Genomic DNA, 24,801 nt, shown 5'->3' on the forward strand with positions numbered 1-24,801 from the left:
ACCCCCTCCCAGTTTCTATACTGAGCATGACGCCCTATGGTATGGAATAGCCCTCTGGCCAGTTTGGGTCAGCTCTCCTGGCTCTGCCCCCTCACAGCTTCTTCTGCACCTGGCAGAGCATGGGAAGCGGAAAAGTCCTTGACTACCACAAACACTCCTGAGCATCAACTACCACATCAGTGTGCTATCAACATTATTCTCATGCTAAATCCAAACCACAGCACCACACCAGCTACTAGGGAGAAAACCAACTCTGTCCCAGCCAAAACCAAGACACCTAGTCTGCTGGGACTGGAGGGAAATGAGAGGTGCCGGGGCAGGAGGGACTGTGGGGCACGCAACGGCTGGGGCAAACCCCAGCCGGGCATGGGCAAAAATAACTGCTCCAAGTGGGGCAGGGGCAGGGACAGGGGTAGAACGGCATGCCCCATGGCGGGCCAGGGGCACAAAGAGATGCCCTGAGCTGGACAGGGACAAAACCAAATGCCCCATACAGGACAGGGGCAAAACTAGCCACCCCAATTTGGGCAGGAGCACAAAAGACCACCTGAGCAGGGCCAGAGTACCTCCAGGCACCCTGTGTGGGGAAGGGGCAAAATGAGCCTCCGCAAGCAAAAGAGGGGAAAAACCCAGCCGTCCTGAGAGGGACCTGATGAAAGCAAGCCCCCCCGAGCAAGGCTGTAGGCAAACTGGATGCCTCAAGCAAAATATAGAAAGAGAAAAGCCTCCCCGAGTGGAGCAAGGGCAAAGCTAACTGCCCTGAGCTGAGCAGGAGCACAGCTAACTGCCCCAAGCAGGGCTGGCGAAAACCAGATGACGCCAGTGGGGCGAGGGCCAAAGCAGCCAGGTCAAGTGGGGCAGGATTAACAACCAGCTGCCATGTCGGGGCAGGAGCAGTGCTCACTGCCCTCCCAGCGAGTCAAGGAGTTAAACCTGGTGCTAAAGAGCTGTCCACGAATATTTTTCAGAGCTGCAGGGTGAGAGAGCAGCCGGCTGGGGGCCTGGAGCCAGCCAAGGTCAACCCAGTGCAGCTGCTCAAGGGGTTTCTTTGGTAGCGCTACTTCAGAGTCAGCCTGTGGCTGCATCTTGGGGGGCAGATACAATTCATTGCAAAGGAACCTGTAAGAGCCCAGGTGCTTTGCTACACGAGTCTCATGGACAAAGTCCTGTACCTGGGAAGAGTGGAAAAGAAACCCTCAGCAAGCGGAACGTGCCAGCCAAAGGTGTGAGCAGGCACGCTTACAGCCCTGGCCAGGTTTGCATTCATCCAGCTGGTGCGGCTCGGGGAAGAGGTGGGAGCTCTGCCGGTGGACGAACAGCCCTTCGCCAGCAGCGCATGGGGAAGGCCAGCGGCTGCCGGCTGCGGGAGGTGCCTGGGCCGTGGCAGCCGCGTGGCCTCCAGAGGTCACATCCCGGTGCAGCCCCATGTCACAAAGAGGCAGTGATGCGGCACCCGCCCGGCGCTTGTGACTTCACCTGGCCAGGGCTTGGCATCCTGAGCAGCCAGCCAGCGAAAGCTAGTTGGGCTGAGCTGGCCTTCGGGATAACTTGGCTCATTGCTTTGCTACTTGCATGCCTACTTTTCTCCAACCATTTCTTGTTTCCTGCCCACTTCTCCTCAACTTCCATCCTCTTTCAAAGGTAATTATGATTTGCCTTTCAGGACAGATCATAGAGTAGGTAGATACGGGATAAAAGTATAGGCTGGTCTATACCTTCCGAGCTCTAGGCTGAGCTATTACACCTTTCTAGGCTGGCCAGGGCTACGGGTAGAGTTCCTGCTTGCTAATTCTTATTTCTTTACCATATGCTAGGATAGGTAAGTAGGGGGGCGGCAGTGTAGTCAGAAGCATTGGGCTCGGCCTAGAACGACAAGAAGCCCACCCTGACTGATGCTGTAGGAAGGGAGATGGAAAAGGAGCTCAGCAAAGACAGCCGTTAAAGTAGCGGCCGGAAGCCAGTCACTCCTGCATACAGGGTGGGCAGGCGTGGGCTGGAGAGCAAGGCGGCTCTGGTGCTAACACTAGCAATGGGTAAGCAGCAGGTCCTCTTCAGAGAAGGTGACATGCAATGCAGTCCTTCCAAAGGGCCTGGGTAATTGCTGTCAGTTGGAGTCCGGTGACAGGGACAGGAGGGCCATCAGCCTGCAGCTCTGCAGCAGTTACAAGTACCACTGAAACACTGCTGATGGCAGATGCTCTTCCGTGGGTTTAGTTTGGTGGTTTTTTAATCATTTTGTTGAGCTACAATTATTTCTTTGCAATCAGGTGACAGGACTGGCATCGACCTTCTCCTTCTGGAGCGCGTCCTGACATCCTTTGTCATCCCAAACTTTCCCCTCTGTTCCCAAGAGGACCGATGGCTGCAATGGGGAATGACTCCTGTGAGTAACGGCTTCACCAGCAGCCTTGGACTTTGTGAATCCCCAAAGGCAACGGATGTGGCTGGTGCTCCTTCCCTCAGTGTTGATGGGCTGACAACCTAGCATGAATTCTGGGGTGTTTCCTGGTAGCAGCCAGACTTACCCAGGTGTTTTCGATTAGACAGAGGAAAATGCATTTTATCACTCCTCTGCCACTCTGTACAAGACTTTGAAAGATGACATTGCTCGTAGAAAGATCTGACATCAATAGGGTTACCTTCTGTGCTAGGTACTTGCTTGTTTTCGTCAAATTACAATCAGGAAAAGGGAAGACTTGACCTGATAATCCAATGCAAGGCTCTAGAGGGAAAGGAAGATAGCCCGAGGCACAGAAATTAGAGTGTGGCTTTGCTGGACTTTCAGCCAAGTAAGCAGGGGAACAGATCATTTTCCAAAACGGTTTCTTGACCAGTAATTGCCAGTGGCAATGTTAGGCTTCCCCCAATGTTTCTGTGTTGGAGGTTAGAGCTGCTTTTCCTGAGAGCTTCTGTACAAACTGGACTTTTTAAATATGCTATTGTGCAACAGCATCAACTCATCTCTTTTCAAATACCATTTCCCTGCAGTCCTTGCCGAGGGAACGGCTCCGACACAAAGGGTCCTCTTTCCCCTGGAGAAGATTTGCATGGCCTGGCCGCAACAACAGAGAGCTGGAGCAGGACTCTACAACCTGGGCAATACGTGCTACCTCAACTCCGTCCTGCAGTGCCTGACGTACACGCCCCCTCTCACCAACTACCTGCTCTCTCGTGAGCACAGCCAGTCATGTGAGGACTCTTAGGAACAGCTCCTTGTAAATCTGTTGGGCACTTCCCAAGGATTCTCACAATCTGGAATTTCATGTGGGAGAAAAGCAGCCCTTCTTTGTCAGTCCCCCGAGTTGGTGTTCTTTGGACACTCAAGCCTAGAAGCCTCTTGTCCTGTCTAGGTGTGTTCGTCTTCAGAAAGGCACCACTTTCTAGCCCCGGGTCTTGGACCCTAGTCCTGCAAGTTAAACCCTCTTTGCTTATTGCACAGAAAACTTCTTCTGTCCGTTAAGCATCCCTCTGAAGAAAGCTTTCTGTGCGCTAAAATGTCCTGGGCTTGTTGGGGACATTGGCACTTTGGGAGGAGTGGAGACTGTCCTTATAACGTCATTAGGTTTCCCAGTGCTATGGCTATTTTGCTAACCTGAGAAGCTTGCTTCCCTCCCTCCGGCCCACCCTCTTCAGGTTGTCGGCAAGGCTTCTGCATGATGTGCGTAATGGAAGCGCACGTTAACAAGGTCCTGCATTCCTCAGCCAGTGCCATCCAGCCTAGGGCTGTCGTCAGTGTCCTCACACGTAAGTCATTTCAGGTGCTTTTACATGTTTCCTTCCCTTCTTGTAGGACAGAACTAGTAACTGCTTCTTTCTTAGGAATAGGAGCACACTTTGAGCTTGGCGTGCAGGAAGACGCCCACGAGTTTTTATGCTATACTGTTGATGCCATGCAGAGAGCTTGCCTGAGTGGAAGCAGCCAGTAAGCACAAGCAAATTACCTTTTCAATGTTCCTGAGCCCTTTGGACTCCTTGATGTACTCCCATCAAGAAAACCCTGCGCCCAGGGTTTTCAGACCAAGAACTCCTGAAAGAGATAACTCTCTGCCTTACCATTTGTTTCCAGCTTGGACAGCTCTTCTCAAGGAACTACCATCATCCAGCAAATATTTGGGGGCTTTCTAAGATCAAGAGGTACTTTTAAAAAATATTACTGTCCTTAGAATGATCTGTGGCTCTTCCTCTGTTTGTGGTAAACAGCTTCTAGTATGCAGCAGTATGTCCCGTGTGTCTAAAGCGGTATGTGTTGGTTGGTGAAATGGGCAGAGTCAGTCTCCTTCCCAACCTGATAAGCATTTCTCTGCCTTCCAGTAACATGCTTGAGTTGCAAAGCTGTTTCCGACACCTATGAGGCATTCCTTGATATTCCTTTGGACATCAAGGTAAGATGTTTGGAAATTGTGGTGCAAAATGTTTCCAGGTCCCCACAGGGGCCTAGTTTATCTCCAGTAAACTCTGCTGACTTCAACCTGTGGCCTGTGACCTCACAAGAGCTTGGTGGTGGATGGGGAGGGAACTGGACTTGTGTGCTCCTTCTGGGGAAGCCCTGTAAATGGTCTCCCTGTGCTGGGTGCTGGGTGTCAGCTGAGCAAAGAGTAAGGATGGTACCTACAGCCATGATGACACTGTCATACCACCCTGCTTCGGACTCCCTCAATACGCCTCTGATTGCTGGATGGATGGGGTCGATTGCTTGTGTTATTTTTGACCTGTACCATGGACAACTCTGGTACCACCCGGGGGTAGCTGCTTCTTGGGACAACGCTGGTACTACACGGGTAGCTATTTCTTGGGATTTTGAGTTTCCAGGAGCTTAGTGCTCTCCTTTCTTTCTCATCCAGGCAGCCTCCTCTGTCACTGGAGCTCTGGAAGACTTTGTCAAACCTGAGCAGCTGGATGGTGAAAATGGCTACAAATGCAGCAAGTAAGATTATTACTAATGACATCTTCCCAGCAGATACTGGGTTACGGGACTGCATGGCTGGGAGCACTAGTTCTGTCTTGACTTAATTGAGAAACCCAGTCATGAGGCAGCTTGGGGTTTCTTCTTTTTCTTTCTTCCCCATACAACTAATCCACCTGAACAACCTGGAACTTGGAAAATAATGCATTTGTTTCTAAGACAGGTAATTTCTTTCCCTTCTGCCTGAATACTTGGAAAGCTCTGATGAGAATTTGATTCCTGGCATTGTCTGCCCTGGTAGGGGTCAACCTTCCTAGCTAGCTATGAAGTTGCCCACTGAACTACCCCTATGGCCAGAAGGGAAAAGACACGCCTCGTAGGCAGTGGTGAGCTGAAGCAAGGAGGAGCTCTGGACAGGCATTTGGCAACAGCAGCGTCTTCAAGAAAGCAATCAACAGTTTCGTTTCCAAGGCTTTTTGGATGCTTGCGTCTCTCTCCAGGAGACCTCAGTGCTCGGAGCAGTAGCAGCCCCCACTGGCTCTCTGAATGCTGTCAAGCCTAGTTCTTGTCTTGTAGACTGCAGGCTGCTGCTCTCCAAAGTGAGCCAGCCTAGACCAAAGCTACCTTCACTGAGAGTGTGTGGACTTAAGGGGTCTGAAATGCAAACACGTGCATACGATAGTTGGGCAAAACAAGCCTTAACTCAACCATCCATGAATGGGGGGGCGGAGTGGGGAGAAGATAGGCTGCAACACTTGGGTCTGTGCTTGTTTGAAGGTGTGAACAGCTGGCCACTGCATCCAAGAGCCTTACAATACATCGTTCCTCCAATGTCCTGACAGTGTGCTTGAAGAGATTTGATGCTTTCTCTGGCAGAAAGATTAGCAAGGTATGTTTACAAGTGCACTGCAACTTTGTCTGCTTGGAAGGAGACCTTTCCTGAGGGAGAATCCTTTTTTGGAACTTGTTCATGTTTGCACGACAGCTACTGAGTGCAGCCGTCTAAGCAAAATCAGTGCAATAGCTATGCCTTGCTCTTTCCCTTGTGGTAAGAGGAAAGTTCCAATGTGAAGATAAGCACCTACTGCGCTCGTAAAGAGCTGGTTTGGCTGAGAATGGTTTTCTGCCACCTCAATGATGAAATGGCAACACCTGGTTTTGATGAACCCAGAAGATCTATTTCTACACCTCTAGCCTGTGGTTGGTGACAAGGTTTTCTCAGGCTGCTTCCTAAAGACTCTCAGGATAATTTGTGAGTCTTCTTGGTGTCCCTTTAGGTTGTGCAGTATCCAGAATATTTGGACCTTGGTGCATACATGTCTCAGGCGGGTGGAGAACCACTGCTCTATTCCTTGTATGCCGTCCTGGTACATGAAGGTTCTGGCTGTCAGGCAGGACACTATTACTGCTTCGTGAAGGTAGAAGTCAGCTCTGTGATTTGCGTTGGTGTATTGTGTCCTGCAGTGGTGTTCTGTCTGTGGTTTTGTTTTAAAACCGCTGCAGTTCATCTGAAGAGATCGTTGCCTTTCTTTGCAGGCCAGCAATGGACGGTGGTACAAGATGAATGATGCCTCTGTAGGTCTTTGTGACATCAAGACGGTTCTCTGCCAGCGTGCATATTTACTCTTCTATGCCAGGTAATAACAAGCGTGAAGGGGCGTTCAGAATACACTCCCGCTCCTGTTACTGCTCTTGCTGTTGTTGTTGTTCTCCTCCAGTGGGTTTTGCTTTCAGTCCTTGGAAAGAATGACTGTTTGTCTCGTTCAGTTCTCTCTGTTCTGCAGTTCGCCTGCTCCTTTCTTCTCCCTCCTTGTCTGGCACTAATCTGTTGTGCTTGTGCAACTTGCTGGCTGTGTGCTCTCTGAGACTGACTAGCTGTGACAAGAGGTGAAAGGGAGGTCTGAGAGGGCACAAAGATGAGTTAGTGCTCGGAAAGGGACAGACATAGCTGGAAGACCATGATCTAATTTCCAGCTTCTAGTTCTGCTTCAGTCTTCTGCGTGCCATATCAAGTGCTGCCAGAAAATGATAGGATGAGACTGAAGCCACGAGGAGGCTGCAACAACAGCCCTAGACTAAGATCACCGTTGTTTCTCCAGGCACCATGATTTGACCCCTGGAGCAGGCACTGAATGCCAAGAGACAAAGAGCATTTCCGTGGCAAAGCTGGGTCAAGGGCTGAAGACTCCATTTTCCAGAGGCACCGTGGCACTGAGGAATCAGCAACGTGGAGAAAACAGGCAGAGGATCCAAGGGAAGAGAAAAATGCAGGACTCTGCAGGAACTCCCCCTCAGCACTGCAGCAGGAAGAGGGCGCGCATTGACACCAAGCAGGGGAAGAAGCTGAACGGAAGCCAACCAGACTGTCTGCCTCCCAGGTGGAGGCAGGCTTGCTGTGCAGAAACGCAGGAGCACACTCGCCATCAGCTGGCGCGCGGCACTGGGAACCTGTGCAGCTCTTCCCACAGGGAGAAGAACAGCCCTGAGAATGGCAGAAGCTCAGGAGGGGAAGGTGTGCACAGCTCAGGTGGCCACAGAGCAGACTCACATTCTGCTTCAGTAGGTGAGCAGCAGCCAGGGAAATCCTCACTTGAACAGCGTGTGCTCCCACCGGTGCCAGTTCACCCAGAGTCTGCAGACTCTTGCCAGGCAAATGAAAAACAAAGATGCAGAAAGAGGAAACTGTCCTGTGCAGAGGAAGATGAAAGTGTGCCTGAAAGAAAGCGGCAAAAGATGGAAGTGAGCATTCTGGTGATCCAGAATCGAAAAAGAAATGCAAGAAGAGAAATCCGAAGAGAACTCTGGAGGGGAGGACTCAGAAGTAAGCAACGTTTGCAGCGTCACCAGCAAATGTTGCCTCACTCTTGCCAGGTGTTTCAGGCGATCAAAACAATAAAATTGCCATCATAACCAGACCCAGTCCTGAGTGGTGTTTCTAACTTCTGCAGAGTGTTTGACCATGCAAGAAGGAACAGAGGGGTTCAGGGTTTTTTTGAAATTGTGTAACTCGAGACTTCCTTTATGAAAGCACCCTTGTGATCCAGAGGGGTGGAAGCTTTCTAAACCTGCTGATCATATTAAATTAGCATGTAGAGATCTCAGGGAAAAAAATGCCCAGGAACAAAGCATCTCCAGTGCTGCTCGATTAGAGGCGCAGGTCACCTGTGTGTGATTCACGTTGTCTTCTCCCAAGTGTGACATCTGGTGCAAGAGACACAAGCAAACCAAGGCATTACAAGCATTGCCACTGACGGTCCCCACCAGCAGGGTCATCTTGTTAAGACGATGGGTTTCCACTCTTTTTACTCCTTGGTTCGGTGAAGAAGCTGGTTTCCTGGGCAGTGGAGTCTGAGTAAAAAAGACAACGCTTCACCCTGAAGATGCTTCTGCAGTGTCCCACAAGAGCTGCAGTTCATACGCCTTCTGGCCTCTTTCCAAGCCTGTCGCAAGGCATTCTACATATGAAATCAGTTTCTGAGGCAAAACCGAGGCAGAAATGTGTAGGCATTTCTCCTCACACAAAGTATAAACCACCTAGCTCCCAAGCCTGCCATGACTCACTGCAAAAGGCGCGAAGGTGCTTCTCCTTCAGCATCGGCTTTCATCTCCAAATGCCAGCGCTTGGGACTACCGTGACCTCTAGAAATCGAATCCAGCGAGACAGGCGTTGGGAATGGGGATGTGAGCAGGAACAGGGTCCAGGTGAGCAGCCAAGCACAGGAAGGATCTCTCCTGGCAGCAGTCATCCTCGGGTGACCTGTGTAAAAGTCAGTTCTTTGCTGGCCTAGGAGAGAGGCAAGGACACCTTAGCACAGAATTACCAAGGGAATTTGTTCTCTTTATTTAGCTATGCATATTGCACCTGCATAAAGCTGTTCTCTATGCCTGCCCTATCATCCTCTCAGGCACATATGACATCAAAAACCACCTTCATGAATCACACAGAAACCCCTGCCCTATCAGCTCCTCAGCCACCAGTAACATCACAAGCACCTGAAACAGCAACAGGCTGGTTCCGGCCACGAGTGACATCACAGACACCTAAGCGGGCGATGCATCTTTTCCTAGCTGTCTGCTACTCAGTCACAAGTGATATCGCCAGCATCTGCACAAGTCGTTTAAAAACTCCTGCCCTAGCAGTTGCTCGGCAGCAGGTGACATCACAAGTACCTGCAGCAGAAGCCAGGTTCCTGCTCCTTCCGCAGCAGCTGCTCCGCCACCAGTGTCTTCCCAAGCACCTGCACAGGATGAGCATCCTCACTTTCCACAGGCCCTCTTTTTCCCCTCCATTTCCAGCTTGTCTCCTGCCTCTCCGGGCTCTTCTCTGCCAGGCCCTTTTCTCACTCACTCCATGACCTCCCAATGCCTTTCACTGTTACTGTGCTTCTGTGGCAGATGTTACCTTGAAAGCACTGTCCCAGCCATGTCCCCTGCACCTATTTCTCTTCTCCCTCTGCTTTGCGCTCTGGCTGTTTGATGCACTTTTTGACCTCAGAGGCCCTTTTGCTCTGGCTCCCTCCTGGGGAGGGAAACTCAGAGGGTTTCCAGGAGTACACCAAAGGTCTTAGCCGTTTTCAATACAGCCTTGGAGAAAAGCCCTTAGGAAGTGTTGTGGTTTAGCCCCAGCCAGCAACTAAGCACCACACAGCTGCTCGCTCACTCCCCTTACCCTGATGGGATGGGGGAGAGAATCGGAGCAGTAACAGTGAGAAACACTCCCGCGTTGAGATAAGAACAGTTTAATAATTGAAATAAAGTAAAATAGTAATGCTAATAGTAACAGTATAGTAATGATAATAATAATAATATACAAAGCAAGTGATGCACAATGCAATTGCTCACCACCCACCCACCGATACCCAGACAGTTCCCGAGCAGCGATCGCTGCTCCCCGGCCAACCCCACACAGTTTATATATTGAGCATGACATCATATGGTATGGAATAGCCCTTTGGTCAGTTTGGATCAACTATTCTGGCTGTGCCCCCTCCCAGTTTCTTGTGCACCTGGCAGAGCATGGGAAGCGGAAAAGTCCTTGAGTAGCATAAGCAGTACTTAGCAACAACTAAAAACATCAGCGTGTTATCAACATTCTTCTCCTACTAAATCCAAAACACAGCACTATGCCTACTACTAGGAAGAAAATTAACTCTATCCCAGCTGAAACCAGGACAGGAAGTTAGTGGGAATTCATTGTTCATCCCCATGTGAGCAGGAGGTTAGTCTAAAGACCTCCCAGGGTCCCTTCCAACCTGAAGGGTTCAGTGATTCTGTTGTCTCCGAAGACATCTACTGCGATTCTTGCAGGGGGTGTGACAGGGGGAGGGTCTGTGGGAAATGGCTTTTATATTGTTCAGGGAAGTCTCCCTTAACATGTTGCTTTCTTTTTTCCTTTTTCTCCTATGACAGTCCTATGACAGTCCTATGACAGTCCCCATGCCCAGAGGCAGCAGATGTCCAACAGCAGCTCCATCACTGAGTTCTTTCTCCTGGCATTCACAGACACACGGGAGCTGCAGCTCCTGCACTTCTGGCTCTTCCTGGGCATCCACCTGGCTGCCCTCCTGGCCAACAGCATCATCATCACTGCCATAGCCTGTGACCACCGCCTCCACAACCCCATGTACTTCTTCCTCCTCAACCTCTCCCTCCTTGACCTGGCCTCCATCTCCACCATTGTCCCGAACGTCATGGCCAATTCCCTGTGGGACACCAGGGCCATCTCCTACTCAGGATATGCTGCACAGATGTTTTTCTTTCTCTTCTTGATTGGAGGAAAGTATTTTTTTCTCACTGTGATGGCCTACAACCGCTACGTTGCCATCTGCAAACACCTGCACTACGGGACCCTGCTGGGCAGCTGCCTGGGGTGGTGGGTTTCTCAATGCCTTGCTGCACACGGCCAATACATTTTCACTACATCTCTGCCACGGCAATGCTGTTGGCCAGTTCTTCTGTGAAATCCCCCACATCCTCAAGCTCTCCTGCTCAAATGCCTACCTCACGGAAGTTGGAATTCTTGTGTTTATTCGTTTAGTATCTTTCAGCTCTTTTGTTTTCATGGTGGTGTCCTAAGTGCAGATCTTCAGGGCTGTGCTGAGGATCCCCTCTGAGCAAGGACAGCACAAAGCCTTCTCCACATGCCTCCCTCACCTGGCTGTGGTCTCCCTGGTTGTCAGCACTAGCACCTTTGCCTACCTGAAGCCCCCTTCCACTTCCTCCCCATCCTTGGACCTGGTGGTTGCAGTTCTGTACTCAGTGGTGCCTCCAGCAGTGAACCCTCTCATCTACAGTGCGAGGAACCAGGTGCTCAAGGATGCCCTATGGAAACTGACCCATCTCACCCTCTTCCACTGACAATAACCTGCCTCCCATTCTCTGAACATTTCCCAGGGTTTATATGAGGCAAGGAATCTACTTTTTTCTCTTCTGACAATCATACTTTTATGTATTTTTCCTGGGTTTAGACGGCTTCTCTTGAGGTTTGATCCTGTTGTCTCTGACCCTTGCACAACACTGTCAGCTGTGAGCTGTTTAAAAGCAACTCTTCAATAAAAGGTGATCTCCCGGGTGCAGTGCCGGCTAAGCTATTCTTACAAAGTTGCTTCCAACAAAATGACTAAGGAATTGGTCTTTTAATGCGTCTTTTCTCCTCCTGTGCTTGGGGTTAACCTCATGGTAATGTTGGGTTCCATTAGATCAAAAGTTCTGGCTTTAAAGGCTTTCTTCTTGGTGTCCAACGGCAGTGGAGATGGTTCATGAGCTACCCATTACCTCCTCAGGCTGCTTCACGTATGACAGGACCGACAGCCTAGAGTAGTGCAAGGGCTCTTCAGCAGCAGCCAAAACACTGGTGTGTCATCAGTGCTGGTGGAGTAACAGATGCAAAGCAGAACACCCTGTGGTCTGCTATGAAGAGAATTAACTCCAGCCCAGCCTGATCCAGGACACAGTTACAGGTCATACAGTCAGGGCCAGGAAGGAGCAATGGCTTTGTTAAATGACCTGAGGAAATCTGTGGATCACAGAATCTGGCTCTAATACAGGACTCACTCTCCCCAGTATTCACTGGTCAAGTGAGACAGCAGGATGCAAACAGTCCAGCAGGTTTCCTGTGGTGTTTGTGGAAAAGTTCTTAGCACAGCTGCCAAAGGGGCCACACAGGCTGATGCTCACCTGGACCTGGTACTCCCAAAAGAGGACAAGATGCTCAGGGATGCGAAGAGCAGTGTCAGCCTTGGCTGCAGTGACCATGAAACTGTGCTCTCCAGGATCCCCAGGGACACAGGGAAGGGAGGAGCAGAGCACAGACCCTGCACATGAGAATTTGGCCTAAGGAGGGCACTGGCAGGTGGGATCCCATGGGTGCAGTGTCAGGGCCCTGAGAGCATCCATAAGCCTTCATGTCCATGACCAGCATCACCTGGGGCCATCCACACCTCTGTTCCATGGGCCCAGGAGACCATGTAAGCCCAGGCCTGAGTTTCAGCCCCAGCTTCCTCTATTGCTGTAGGTGTGCTGGTCTCCAGACACAGCCAGAGACACAGCCTTGCCTGCCCATGGACCTTGTTGATTTGGGCTTGCAGACTCACTTCCCAGCTTGATTCTTGATCGGGTGTACAATGAAATGCCCGCCAAGTGCCAGACCACAGCTGATTCACAGAGGCCTAGGGCCTTTCTGCTTCCTTTCTTCCTGTCGCTTGGTCAGGTTTTGGGAGGAGAGGAAGGAAAAGCAGGTGAGGTTTGGGTGTTGATGATTGGAAGGGGGTGAAGCAGAACCTTCACATGTGACATGATCTAAAGGCCATGCTAGCTCAAAAGTGTTCTCTTCTGCTCGTGTCTCTGAGGCCTTCAGTCTTCAGCAGGAACCTGGAAGCTCTGAGATCCGTCCGCCTCCCTCACTTTTAGCTATTAAGTTGATAGTAGCCAAGTCAGATCCTTTCTTTCAATTTTCCTTACAGTCTAAAGCACCCTATGGTCTGGATATATGCCAAGAAACTTGCATAAGAATTGCAATCCTCTGGTTCCCAGGAATTTAAGGAGGCATGGCATACTGATAGCTCTGTTCTGCGAGGTGATCAAATGCATCGTCTCCATTTCTGTTCTGACTGTATTAACATCTTACTTGCATGGTCACAGGGAACCTGAGAGCTTTCCCTACAGTCATCAAGGGCAGACCCAGAGGGGAAGGAACCACAGCATCATTTAAGTTTCCAGTCTCCTGAATGAGACTTCAGGAGGTCTCTGCTCTGGCCTCCTGCTCACAGTGGGATCAGCTGTGGAGTCAGAGCAAACTGCTCAAGGCTTTACCCAATGGGAGCTGGAAAACACCCAAGGACAGAGAAGGCACAATGTCTCTGGGGAACCTGCTTCAATGCTTGGATGCCCTCATGGAGAAAGAGGTTTTCCGTATCTCCATCCTGAACCTTTATTATTTCAACATCTGACTATTGTCCATTATCTTACTGCCCAGCACCACCGTGACAAGACCTGCTGCATCTTCCTGAAAACCTCCCATAAGGACTGGCATGCTGCTACAAGGTTGCCAAGACCTTCCTTTCTGCAGGCTGCGCAAGGCCCTTTCCCTCAGTTTCTCTTCACAGGCAAGTGCTCCTGCCCCTGAGCAGCTCTCTGATGAACTTGCTCTTAGTTATCAACATCTTTCTTGCTGTGCTGGGTTGACTCTGGCCAATAGCTCACAGCCACACAGCCACTCACTCCCTTCTCCCCTTCCCCAGTGGGAAGGAGGTGAGAAGAGGAAGAAATAAAGTGTGAAAACATGTGGGTCAAGACAAAGATGGATTAATAGGTGAGAGAGAGAGATAAAAATCCCCACCCAACCATACAATGCAAAGGCAATCACTCACCACCTCCCACAAGCAGACTGATGCCTAGCCAGTCTCCCAGTAGAGAAACCTTGCATGACAATAAAAGCCCACCTCTTTCTTATTCTGCCCCAGTTTTTATTGCTGAGCACAACATCATACGGTATGGAATATCCTTGTGGTCAGCTGGGGTCAGCTGTCCCAGCTGTGTGCCGCCCACCAACTTCTTGCCCACCCCCAGCCTACTCACTGGGAGGGAGCAGAGTGAGAAATGGAGAAGACCCTGACCCTATGCAAACACTGCTCAGCAACAGCCAAAACACTGGTGTGTTATCAACACTGTTTTAGGCACAAATGCAAAACACAGCACCTTAGGGGCTGCTACAGAGGAAGACAACCCCATCCCAGCCACACCCAGCACAGTTGAAGTGGGGGCCCAAAAATTGACACAGTTGTGTACTGGTGGTCTGGCAAGTGATGAGCAAGGGGAGACAATCACTTCCCTCTCTCTTTTGGCGAGGCTCCTCTTTACACACTCCAGGACGCTGTTGGTCACCTTTGCTACCAGGTTGCACTGCTGGGTGGTGGAGCTGGCCTGTGTCCCTCAGCTGTTTCATGAAGTTCCTGACAGGACAGTCCTCCCACCTGTCAGGCAGGTTTCCCCTGAATGGCATCACTAAGACACAGCAACCATCCTCCCAATTTAGTGTCAACAAATGCATCAACGGTTGCCTCCTCTGGTCATAGATACAGGTGTTAAACTGCACAGGGCCCAGGAGAGTCCCCTGTGCTGCCCCACAATGCCACACTGTGTCCCACTGGCCTCCAGGTAGGCTATGACCCCTTCACTGCTGCTTGCTCGGCCTGATCATCCAGCTGGTGTTTTGGCCATTTGTTTGTTGACCCATCCAGACTGTAATGGCCTAACTGGAGTAGAAGAATATTGAGGCAGACCATGCCAAAAGTCTTGCTGAAGTGGAGATAAATGACATCCCATGTTCTCCCCTCATGCACAAATGGAGTTACTTCATCATGAAGGCAATCAGGTGGGTGAGGCGGGATTTACCCTTCAAAGTCCATGCCAATGCTCTTCTCTTTCAGGTGCCCAGCAATGTCACCCATGAGGAGTCATCCAATGTCTCATGAGGAGACATCCAATGTCTCGCTCCTCCCTCACCAAAGTGAGCTTGTGCAGCCTGTGGTTCCCTGGGCTGCACTTTTGGCCTCTTTCCAAGATGGCTGCAACATCCATTTGTCCTCACTCACAAGAGACCTCCACTACTCCCATGACCTTTCACAAGGGATATGCTGAAGAAATAGCCATCTTGTCCTGTAACTTCATTACCACTATTCTGTCTGCTAGATAGTGTGTTTTCATTTCTCTAATCTTTCATAAATTTTCACCTGTCCTGACACAAAGACCATTTCTAACGACATCCTTTCAGATGCAGACTGTCTAGACAAAGGCCCTTTGTGTTATTCTCCAGTTTTCTCCTCCCCTTACTCTTTGTTCATTCAGATACCTCTCACCCATGCAGGTGCTTTGAGCTTCATCGAGTTAAAAGCTTGCCTGTCTTTCAGTAGTCTCATTGTCTCTCCAGCCATCTCTTCAGTTATGTTCATACCTCTCTTTTTGTACCTATCTATCTAAAACATTTCTGATAGGAGTATCGCTTGTAGAGAGGCAACCTCATTTGAGGCAGCTTGTACTTAGCATATGTTTGTGGAGTGTGATTTATTGTTTATGAAAACTGATCATGCTTTAATTTTCTTTCCTTGCAAGTAGGAAAAACCATTCTGTGCCTGTGTGCAGCCAGGTCTTGAATGAGATCAGATGGGAGATGGTGCAAGGGAGCTGTACCTTGAGTGTCAGGCCTCAAGGGCCCGCTTTTCCTACCTGTCCAGACCTCCTGAGGGGAGAATTGGGATCAATATCAATTGAAGTATGCTTCTACCACCTCTTCCTTCAACTGAAAATTAGTAAAAAATAAAATAAAATAAAATAAAATAATATAAAATAAAATTTAAAAACTTTAAAATGAAAAAGAATCATTTCTATTAGGTATAGTATGAAATCTTCCTCCTTACACAGACTATGAAAAAAAACCCTCCAATTAGTTGTACAAGTCTTGAATACTTAAAGAAAATTAGAGGAAGAGAAAGAGCTTGTTAGGGCTTTGTGTCTTTTAATGAGTGCCATGGTGTATTTGGGGCTGAGTCCTTGTCCCTCAGATGCTGAGAGAAGATTGAAGAAACCTCTCAGGAAGTCCAAGTCAGAACAACTGCCAAAGTACCTTGAAGCATTCATGGGCCCCACTGAAGACCATTGCTGAAAAAGCCTCCCCATGGACTCGTTAGAGCAGAGAATTGGAGGCTGTGATTGCAGGGAGGCAAAGGCACTGGGTAGGTGGCTGGAATGGTGAGAAAACCCTGGCTTTTATCAGAAAGCAGAAAGGCCAAGGCCTGACCCCCAGGCCCTGGGAAGGCAGATCCTGTCCCTGACACGGGGCTCAGGGCTCTTCCTGGGGGCAGTGGGCTGTGAGGGGGAGCAATGCCATGTGTAGAAAAACTGGGCAGCACCTCCTGGCATTCCCAAGCAAGGGCAAGGAAGAAACAAAGTCCACAGCCTCAAAATAAAGTTTGTCCTGGAAGGCCTCAGTGGTGGGGAACACTGCCATAGCCAAGGGGACAAACACCTTGGTTCCTCTGGGCCTTTCAGTCTTGCCAGAGCCCTTGCCCTTCTCGACTGCCGGCTGTCCTACACCATCCCATGCCTGCAGCTCTTTCCCTTCAGGCCACAGACACCCACCTTCCTTTAGCACCAGCTCTGCCCCTCGTATTTCTATACCTTCACTGATGTCTCTCCACCCATTGCTGGCTCTTCCTTGAAACACAAAGCCATGGGCTGATCCAGACTCCCTCTGGGTGACCTCTCGCACCACACTGCTACCCTTTGTGTGACTTTTCTTTTTCAACACATCCACTCTGAGCCTTCCAAGCAGCACTTTGTGGAGCTTTCCTCCTCCTCCCTCTACCAAAGTAAGCTCCACCATCTCTGACACCACCCTTCAAGAAGTTGAAGGCCACACAACCAAACCGTGTGCCTGCTGCTGTCCCATCAGGTACTGGGGCAGAAAGGACATGACAGCCATAGCCAAGCCCTCTTCCTGGAAAGGCCTACCAGGTACTTAAGGAAAGGGATTCCACCAGTCAGCTTGCCAACCACGTGCCTTCTCCTGGCCTATCAGAGACACTGGCAGGTGTGAGCCTAAAAGCACATATCCCAGCCGTGAGTCAAGGGCTGACCTATCAGCTGCTTCAGGAAGAGGTGACCTCACTGTCCCTTTCCCAGATTTCTTCCTGCTGCTGGTCTATCAACTCCAGAGACAGGTGTGACCTCACAGCCACCTTCACAGTCTTGTGCCTCCTGCTGGCCCACGACATTCTGAGGCACAGCTGACCTCACCACAGCATTCCCAACCAGCTCCTCCCTGTGGCCTGTGAGCTGATTGGATGCATGTAACCTCACATCCCTCTTCCAATGCCACGTGACTGCTCTTGGAACTCCCAATCCCCTTCCTGCCTCAAGGGGCCAAAAAGTTTAAGTTCAGGCTAGGGAAAGGGTTGAAGGTGAGGGGGTGCAGAGCACGGGGTAAAAGGCTTTGGGGGTTTAGGGTTTAGGGACCAGGTCTTGGCTTCAGTAATTAGGGATTAGGCAAAGTTTTCTAGGGTAGGTTTGGTGTTCTGCTGAGGGTATCTGATTAGTGTTAGGGGATGAGCAAGCTTTGTGGATTGGGGTTTTGTTTAGGGCTGAAGTCTGGAGTGAGGGCTAGGGTTAAGGCCAACATTTTAATATTAGGGGTACGGCCAAGGGATTAGGGTGCTCAATAAGGTAAGCATAAGGGCAAGGAGTTATGATTTAGAGTTTGGTTTAGAGGTAAATTTTGAGATGAGGGGTTAGAGTAGTGGATTCCCTTCACAGTGAGGGGTAGTATTTAGGTTCAGGGTTCGGACTTATGGTTCCTGGTTCGAAAGAGGGTAAAGGCATAACATGAAAGTTTTCGCAGTCAGTGTCACAGTGGCACCAAAATTACCTGAACGGATCTTACCACCTCAAAATCTTTCCTTTCTTTTGGCCAGGCCCCTCTTCCCTCCCCCAAATCTCCCATCTCCCTTGTCCCAGCTTCCCCTGACCTTCCCAGATCTTTCATCTTGTTGGGGGCTGTATTGTAATGGTTTTGAAGACCTCCAAGTATCTGTGTCCCCAATGCTGCCCACTCAGAAGTGACCTCACAGCCGACATCCAAGGGGACACAATGTGCTGCTGTGCTGGAGAGGTCCCTGCTCAGCCACCCCAGCAGTGCTGGAGGCAGCTGATGCCCTCCACTACCCCTGAGGTACTGAGCCTGCTCAGAGCCTACTGAGCTCATGCTCCAGAAGAGCTACCATATCTCCTGGGATACACAGGTTCTTCAGCTGCCCCAGGACAGTGGCAACCACTGTGTGCATAACTGAATCCACTGTGAATGCACATTTTAGGAAAGACTTGAAACCTCTGCAGAAAAGAAATATGAAAGATGCCCATTGGACCTCATCCCATCATGCAAAACAGGGAAGAGCCTGGCTCCATTTCCTTGCTGATATCCAAGAAGATATGGGAAGGCTGTTACCAGGTCTCCCCAAAGCCTTCTCTTCTCCTGGCTTTGCACCTTTGCAGCAAAGGCAGACAACAGCATCCTGGGCTGCATTAGGAAGAGCACTGCCAGCAGGTGGGTGGAGGTCATCCTTCTGTTCTACTCAGCTCTGCTACAATCTGTCTTGCTCACTTCCCACAGTGTGTTCCTTCCTACCACCTCCATTGCACTGCAGCCAAATCTGCCCTCCACATCTTCCACCAGTCCTGCCTTGTCTTCTTGTGAAAAACATGTCCAGGAGAGCATTCCCACCGTGTCAGGTCAGGGAGTACCTTCCACTTTCCCTTCAACCATGGCCTTCTAGCAGAGGTCCATCATCTTCGAAGTCCCCAGTGACTACCAGGGTCTAAAACTGTGTCCCATCCTCCAGATCTCTAAGGGAGACCTCATCCTCTTCCTAACCTTCCTCAGGTGATGTAGTGACCAGAACACCATTGTACATGGAGGAGTTAGAGATCCACATAACAGTAAAGCTGAGGAGACCCAGGCCTGCGCTGTGCTAGGCAGTGCTGTGCTCCACGTACAGCTTGGCCTTCAGGCTGTCTTGTGCTGAGCATATCCCTGGGTTGCAGGATAAACTTGTTTGTAACAGAGAAGTCTGAAGGAAGCTCCAACCTGTTACTTGCGATTAGGCCATCTGCATATTAGGAAAAATTTCTTCATGGAAAGGGTAGTCAAGCATTGGAACAAGCTGCCCGGAGAGGTGGTGGAGTCACCATCCCTGGAAGCATTCAAAAACAGGGTAGATGTGGCACTTCGGGACATGGTTTAGTCTAGTCTACCCTTGATTGGCTTAGTGTGGACTTGGTAGTGTAGGTTAATGGTTGGACTGGATGATCTTAAAGGTCTTTTCCAACCTAAACGATTCGATGATTCTATGTCCTTACCTTTATCAAAATCTGCAGAAAAAATATCCAATGTGAACATCCTCTTTTGGGAACCATAGATATGATAACTAGAATTGTTTTCCTTGAAAGAAAACACTGGAAGAGCTCACAGAGGCAAAATGGGATAACCCTTCCACATGTGTGATCTGCACGGCTTGCTGCACCACGATTAAAGGCACCTCCTGCTGCAAAACATTGTAGGATTGAAGCTAGCATTTAGCACTTCCCTCCTAGTATTTTTTTTTTTGAGCTGGCCAGATCTTTATGGGGTATACAGTGGCATAACAGCATGGCCCTCCAAGGGCCAGAGCCCAACCGATACAGCGAGGCGCCAAGGGCACAGCCGTGTCATTGCAGTTCTTCTACAGCTGGGCCCAGAGGGTGCTCACCATGCCACGGCCAAAGCTGGGCAGCTGCAGGGGACTGCCTTCAGTTTATGTGTGATCTTTGCAAGCAATGGGATTCCTCCTGCCTAATTTTAAGGGTTGGACTAAGTGGCCCAAACAGAATGGTTTCCATTTATGAGGCTCTTTATCCAAGCCCCCATCTGTGGGAAAATGAGACACTTTTCCATGGAGCTGCAACCCAGACGGGCAGTCCCTAATCTGTCTCTGCAAGGCGTTGGTGACCCTAGTGGCAGGACTTTGGACTGGTCCTTCTTGGGTATCATGAGGTTCCCACTGGGAACTTATCCTTACCTGGAAGGGGAGACATGGTGATCAGGCAGCTGGTTTTCCCAGGGCGAGGCTCATAGTGTCTCTTTTAGCTGCCACTGGTTATTCCTTCAAACACAAACCTTTGCTTTTCTCAAGATTTGCCAATGCCTGTGAATTCCCCACTAGCTGTCTGGCTTCTTCCAATACCCTTCTAATGCTCCTCTAGCACCCAAGATGTCACAGCCCCACACTTGCTTGAATCCTCTATTTCTCTCCGTATCCCAGCATGGAACTGCAAATCCTCCTTCTTCTTCTGCCTCAAAATAAAATTCAGCCAATCTTACTTCAGCATGAACCATCCTCCCCCCTTTAGTTCAGGGCTTCTTCCTGCCTTTAACACACTGATGCTACAGTCACCCTGTTCTCTCCCTGCACTTCCATGTGTCTCACACAGCCTTCATCCCCAAATCAAGGGGGTGAGTTGGCCAGAGGGATTGCCCACCAGGGTCCAACATGTTGCCCGCAGATGCTGCCCTGTCCCTCAGCATTGCTCCATTAGAGCCTGCAGTTAAGTGCACGTATCTTGGACCACCTCTCACATGTCAGATGTCACCAGGTGTTTGTGCCTGAACAGCTCAGCCTGGCCTCCATCTCCATTATTGCCATGGGAGCTGAGACAAGGAGCTCCCCATGCAGGTGCCCATGTTGTGTCCACCTGAACTGAGGCAAGAGGAATCCCCCCCACCTCCTGTGGGTTTGTGGCAGGCATGGGAGGGAGATGAGTCCCCTTCTTGCCCCAGGACTACAAACCCAGAACGGGCCCTGAATTCCTGCCCGCACCAGGGGTACAGGAGATCCCTGCCTGTCACTGCGTGGGTTGTCCTGCTTAAGGATGTGTTGAGAAAAGGTGATTCTTGGACATAAATCTTTATGTGTGTATATATATATAAATTATATAGATATATTTTTTATATATATATATAAAAGAGAAATTACACTGGTGGAAAGCAGTGCCTCTCCCCAGCTGCGGGAGGGAGCATCAGTGATGGCTTCAGGCTGTGTCACAGCAGGTTCCCCTGCAGCCCCAGGGACAACACAAGGGAGCCCAGAGGGGCAGAGCAAATGCTGCCTTGGGCTGGTCCTGTGCTGCTGAGCTGGGCCGGGCTCCTGGGACGCAGGCAGCTCCTGGCAAGCAGGCAGCGCTGCAGAGAGACAGCTCTGCCCAGGAGCAGCTCCTGTGCCAAGCGCAGCAGGGCTGAGGGCAGTGCCTGCAGGCAGGGAGGGGAGAGGAGGGAGGCAGGGAGAGGTTAAAGGCAATGTGGGGTGGGAGGGTGCTGAGAGCTCACTGCGGGGGAGATCTTCACTGCCCTCCACATGGTAAATCTCTGGGTGCAGGATATCATAGCTGGTGTTCCTGAAGGGATATCCAAAAGCTAGTGCATGCCACTGCAAATACAACCTTTCAGAAGGAATCTCAGAGTTTCTCTAGTGCAGAGGAGGAGGAGGTGCTGCAGAGCAGGGCTTCCCTGCTGTACCATCAGGACAGGGCATGACGGCTGCCTTCTGCCAGGGACAGCTCCAGGGTTTTGAAGAGAGGTGTGCAGCCAGGGGTGCCTAGGGCTGTCCTTCCCAGCAGGGTCCCTGCACCCCAGGGTGCTGTGTGCTGGGGCAGGGACTCTGCCGCCTGCCAGGGTCAGCTCTCAGCCTGCCCAAGCAGCTCCCCATGGTTCTGCAGGGAGAAGCTGTGGGTGGAAGGAGGGACACCCAGAAGGGCGGGGTCCTTCTGCTGCCCAGAGTGTTCAGTGTGGGTCAGGGCTGCTCAGACTCCTACATCACCCAAAGGACATTTGCAGAGGGTCGTTTTAAAGGTGGATGTCAAGGTAGGGGATTACCTGAAAGGGTAGAAATTTGTCCTTTGAGTTTTCTCTTCTTGGTTGGCTGGGTGAGCAGTGGGAGATGGGAATGCATTTCTGTGCTCTGGAGTAGGCACTGAGAGCCCAGTTCTCATTAGGACTTGTCTGAGATGCTCCTTCCTCCCTGCACACCCCCAGAGATGTCCCTGGGCAGTGCCCTGCTGCCAGGAGGGGTGTGCAGGGCAGAGCTGAGCACACAGCGTGTGCGATGGGCTCTGTGAGCATGAAGAGGGAGGAGACATGGGGAGAGAGAAACAGGTCCTGGCCAAGAAGAGCTCCAGGCAGCAGAGAGGTGGGCAGGGAGGGAGAGAGACCTGCTGCCAGAAATGCCGTGGCAGGAGGCATTCAGGCATCTCCCCGCCATTCCCTGCAGTGCAGACGCTTTGCAAGCCCCTGCTCTCCTCACTCACACAGCAGAGCCCCTGCCCTTCCTATCATGGGGACATGGTCAGGAGTTGCCCTTGCAGCAGCCTGACCACCAAAGAGGAGAAACACTCAAGTGTGTGACTGTGCCTCCCTCCCCTGCCTCCCTTGCAAGGCCTCATTTGGCATCTCCTCCTCTTCTCCCTGCTGCCCTTACAGTTCTGACTGTCACACTCACTGCTGGGGCGGGGGGGGTGAGGATTCAAGTGCAGCTTAGACACCAATGCTGTCATGCACATATGTCCATGGAGGAAAAGCATCCAACTCGCCCCCTATTAACCTTCAGGGCTCTGGGTGCTGCAGTGTGTGGGGCTGGCAGGGATCTCACCCTCTCTTCTGGACATAAGGAATTGAGGAGAGGTGAGTCTTTCCTTGGGAGGTGCTGCTGGGCTGCAGGCTGCCCTCCCGCAGGGCACAGCTCTCCCATGGCGTCTCTCTGTTCCGCAGGAGCCCCATGGAGAAGACAGCGGGGTGCTAAGGCCCTTGAAATGCTGCTGGGCGGCTGCGTGCTGGCAGCTGTGATGAGCCCTCTGCGTCCCTGCTTGGGAGGGCAGAGCTGAGATCCTCCGCAGGTACCATGAGATGGGCTGAGGGCCTTGGACATCTGCCCTTGGAAACTGGATTCCTCTGCTCCCAGCAGTGTCCTGGTTCTTTTGGGGGAAGAGCTGAGGGCGATAGTCCTCCAGCTGAAAGAGCTGCCAGCACAGGGAGCTGAGATCAGGGCTGATGCACAGAGCGGCTGTCCTCACTCAGCACTAAGGGACCCTCCCCTGGCCTCTCAGGACCCACACGGTTTCACCTGCAGGGCAGCAGGAACACCAGGTATTTCTGCAGTAAAAACACTCCTCAGCTGTGGTGGGGCAACTAGAACAGAAGAGACAAAACAAAATCCCCACAGCTCTGCTCTGCACTCGGGTGAATCGGGAGCGAATGCTGAAAAGCTCTTTGATATCATGAGTGGCTTTAACCTGTGATCACCCTGAGTTCCTATTTCCCTATGGCTGTAGGGCAGGACTGAGTCCTGCAGAGCCCACAGCAGAGCCCCTGCTTCCTGTGGCACCCTCAGCCAGCACCAACCAGGGCTCATGAATGGCACCTGGCTGTTTGGAGTGAGGGGGGTCAATGAGGAATGACTTTGATTTTGCTCAGAGAAGTCTCTCTTAACTTGTTGCTGTCTTTTCCCTCTTGGACAGTCCCCATGCCCAGAGGCAGCAGATGTCCAACAGCAGCTCCATCACTGAGTTCCTGCTCCTGGCATTTGCAGACATGCGGGAGCTGCAGCTCCTGCACTTCTGGCTCTTCCTGGGCATCTACCTGGCTGCCCTCCTGGCCAACAGCATCATCATCACTGCCATAGACTGTGACCACCGCCTCCACACCCCCATGTACTTCTTCCTCCTCAACCTCTCCCTCCTTGACCTGGCCTGCATGTCCACCATTGTCCCCAAGTCCATGGCCAATTCCCTGTGGGACACCAGGGCCATCTCCTATTTAGGATGTGCTGCCCAAGTCTTTCTGTTTGTCCTTTTCATGTCAGCAGAATTCTATCTTCTCACTGTCATGGCCTACGACCGCTATGTTGCCATCTGCAAACCCCTGCACTACGGGACCCTGCTGGGCAGCAGAGCTTGTGTCAACATGGCAGCAGCTGCCTAGGGCAGTGGGTTTCTCCATGCTTTGCTGCACATTGCAAATACGTTTTCACTACCCCTCTGCCAAGGCAATGCTGTGGAGCAGTTCTTCTGTGAAATCCCCCACATCCTCAAGCTCTCCTGCTCACATGCCTACCTCACGGAAGTTGGACTTATTGTGGTTAGTTTCTTAGTAGCATTCAGTATTTTTGTTTTCCTTGTGGCGTCCTATGTGCAGATCTTCAGGGACGTGCTGAGGATCCCCTCTGAGCAGGGACGCCACAAAGCCTTCTCCACGTGCCTCCCTCACCTGGCTGTGGTCTCCCTGGTTGTCAGCACTGCCACTTTTGCCTACCTGAAGCCCCCCTCCATCTCCTCCCCATCCCTGGACCTGGTGCTGGCAGTTCTGTACTCGGTGGTGCCTCCAGCAGTGAACCCCCTCATGTACAGCATGAGGAACCAGGAGCTCAAGGAGGCCACTGGGGAAGTGATTTCATGGATGCTTTTCAACAATGATAAATTTTCCATTGCTGTTCACAGATGATTCACAATGTATCCCATTGCAGTTCTGGCTTTTGTTTCTTGTTTTAGCATATCTGTTATCATTGTCTGTATAGTTATTAGTATGTTTTATGCTTCTGCAGAAACGTTTGGATTGATCTCACTCTGTCTGAGAAATGAACCTGCTCTTTTTCACCTGGATCTGATATAAAAGTTCATCTTTCTGGGACAGAACCGACACTCTCCTAGAATCTCTGTGATAAAATGAGATCTCCAACTGCGCTAAGGGTGGGATCTTCTCCTAAAGCTATTGTCAAGAACAGGTGCAAGGAATTTCACCCCAAAAGGGGCACCTTCTCCTTGGAACT

General features: G+C 50.9%; 1 protein-coding gene and 2 pseudogenes across 1 annotated transcript; all 3 read left to right on the forward strand.

Annotated features, from left to right (window-relative positions):
• Positions 1-3,047: 3,047 nt before the first annotated feature.
• Positions 3,048-6,727, forward strand: LOC142596976 (ubiquitin carboxyl-terminal hydrolase 42-like). Its single transcript, XM_075727415.1, has 10 exons — positions 3,048-3,189; positions 3,634-3,732; positions 3,826-3,922; positions 4,067-4,134; positions 4,312-4,382; positions 4,842-4,924; positions 5,681-5,792; positions 6,181-6,321; positions 6,440-6,540; positions 6,688-6,727. Exons 1-10 carry the CDS (start codon positions 3,048-3,050, stop codon positions 6,725-6,727), a joined length of 954 nt encoding a protein of 317 aa, XP_075583530.1.
• A 3,974-nt stretch (positions 6,728-10,701) lies between these two features.
• On the forward strand, positions 10,702-11,260 carry LOC142596977 (olfactory receptor 14J1-like; annotated as a pseudogene).
• Positions 11,261-23,516: 12,256 nt separating this feature from the next.
• Positions 23,517-24,476, forward strand: LOC142596978 (olfactory receptor 14C36-like; annotated as a pseudogene).
• The last annotated feature ends 325 nt before the right edge of the window (positions 24,477-24,801 follow it).

Source organism: Pelecanus crispus, unplaced genomic scaffold (genome assembly GCF_030463565.1).
Source record: "Pelecanus crispus isolate bPelCri1 unplaced genomic scaffold, bPelCri1.pri SCAFFOLD_31, whole genome shotgun sequence".
NCBI classification, from domain to species: domain Eukaryota; kingdom Metazoa; phylum Chordata; class Aves; order Pelecaniformes; family Pelecanidae; genus Pelecanus; species Pelecanus crispus.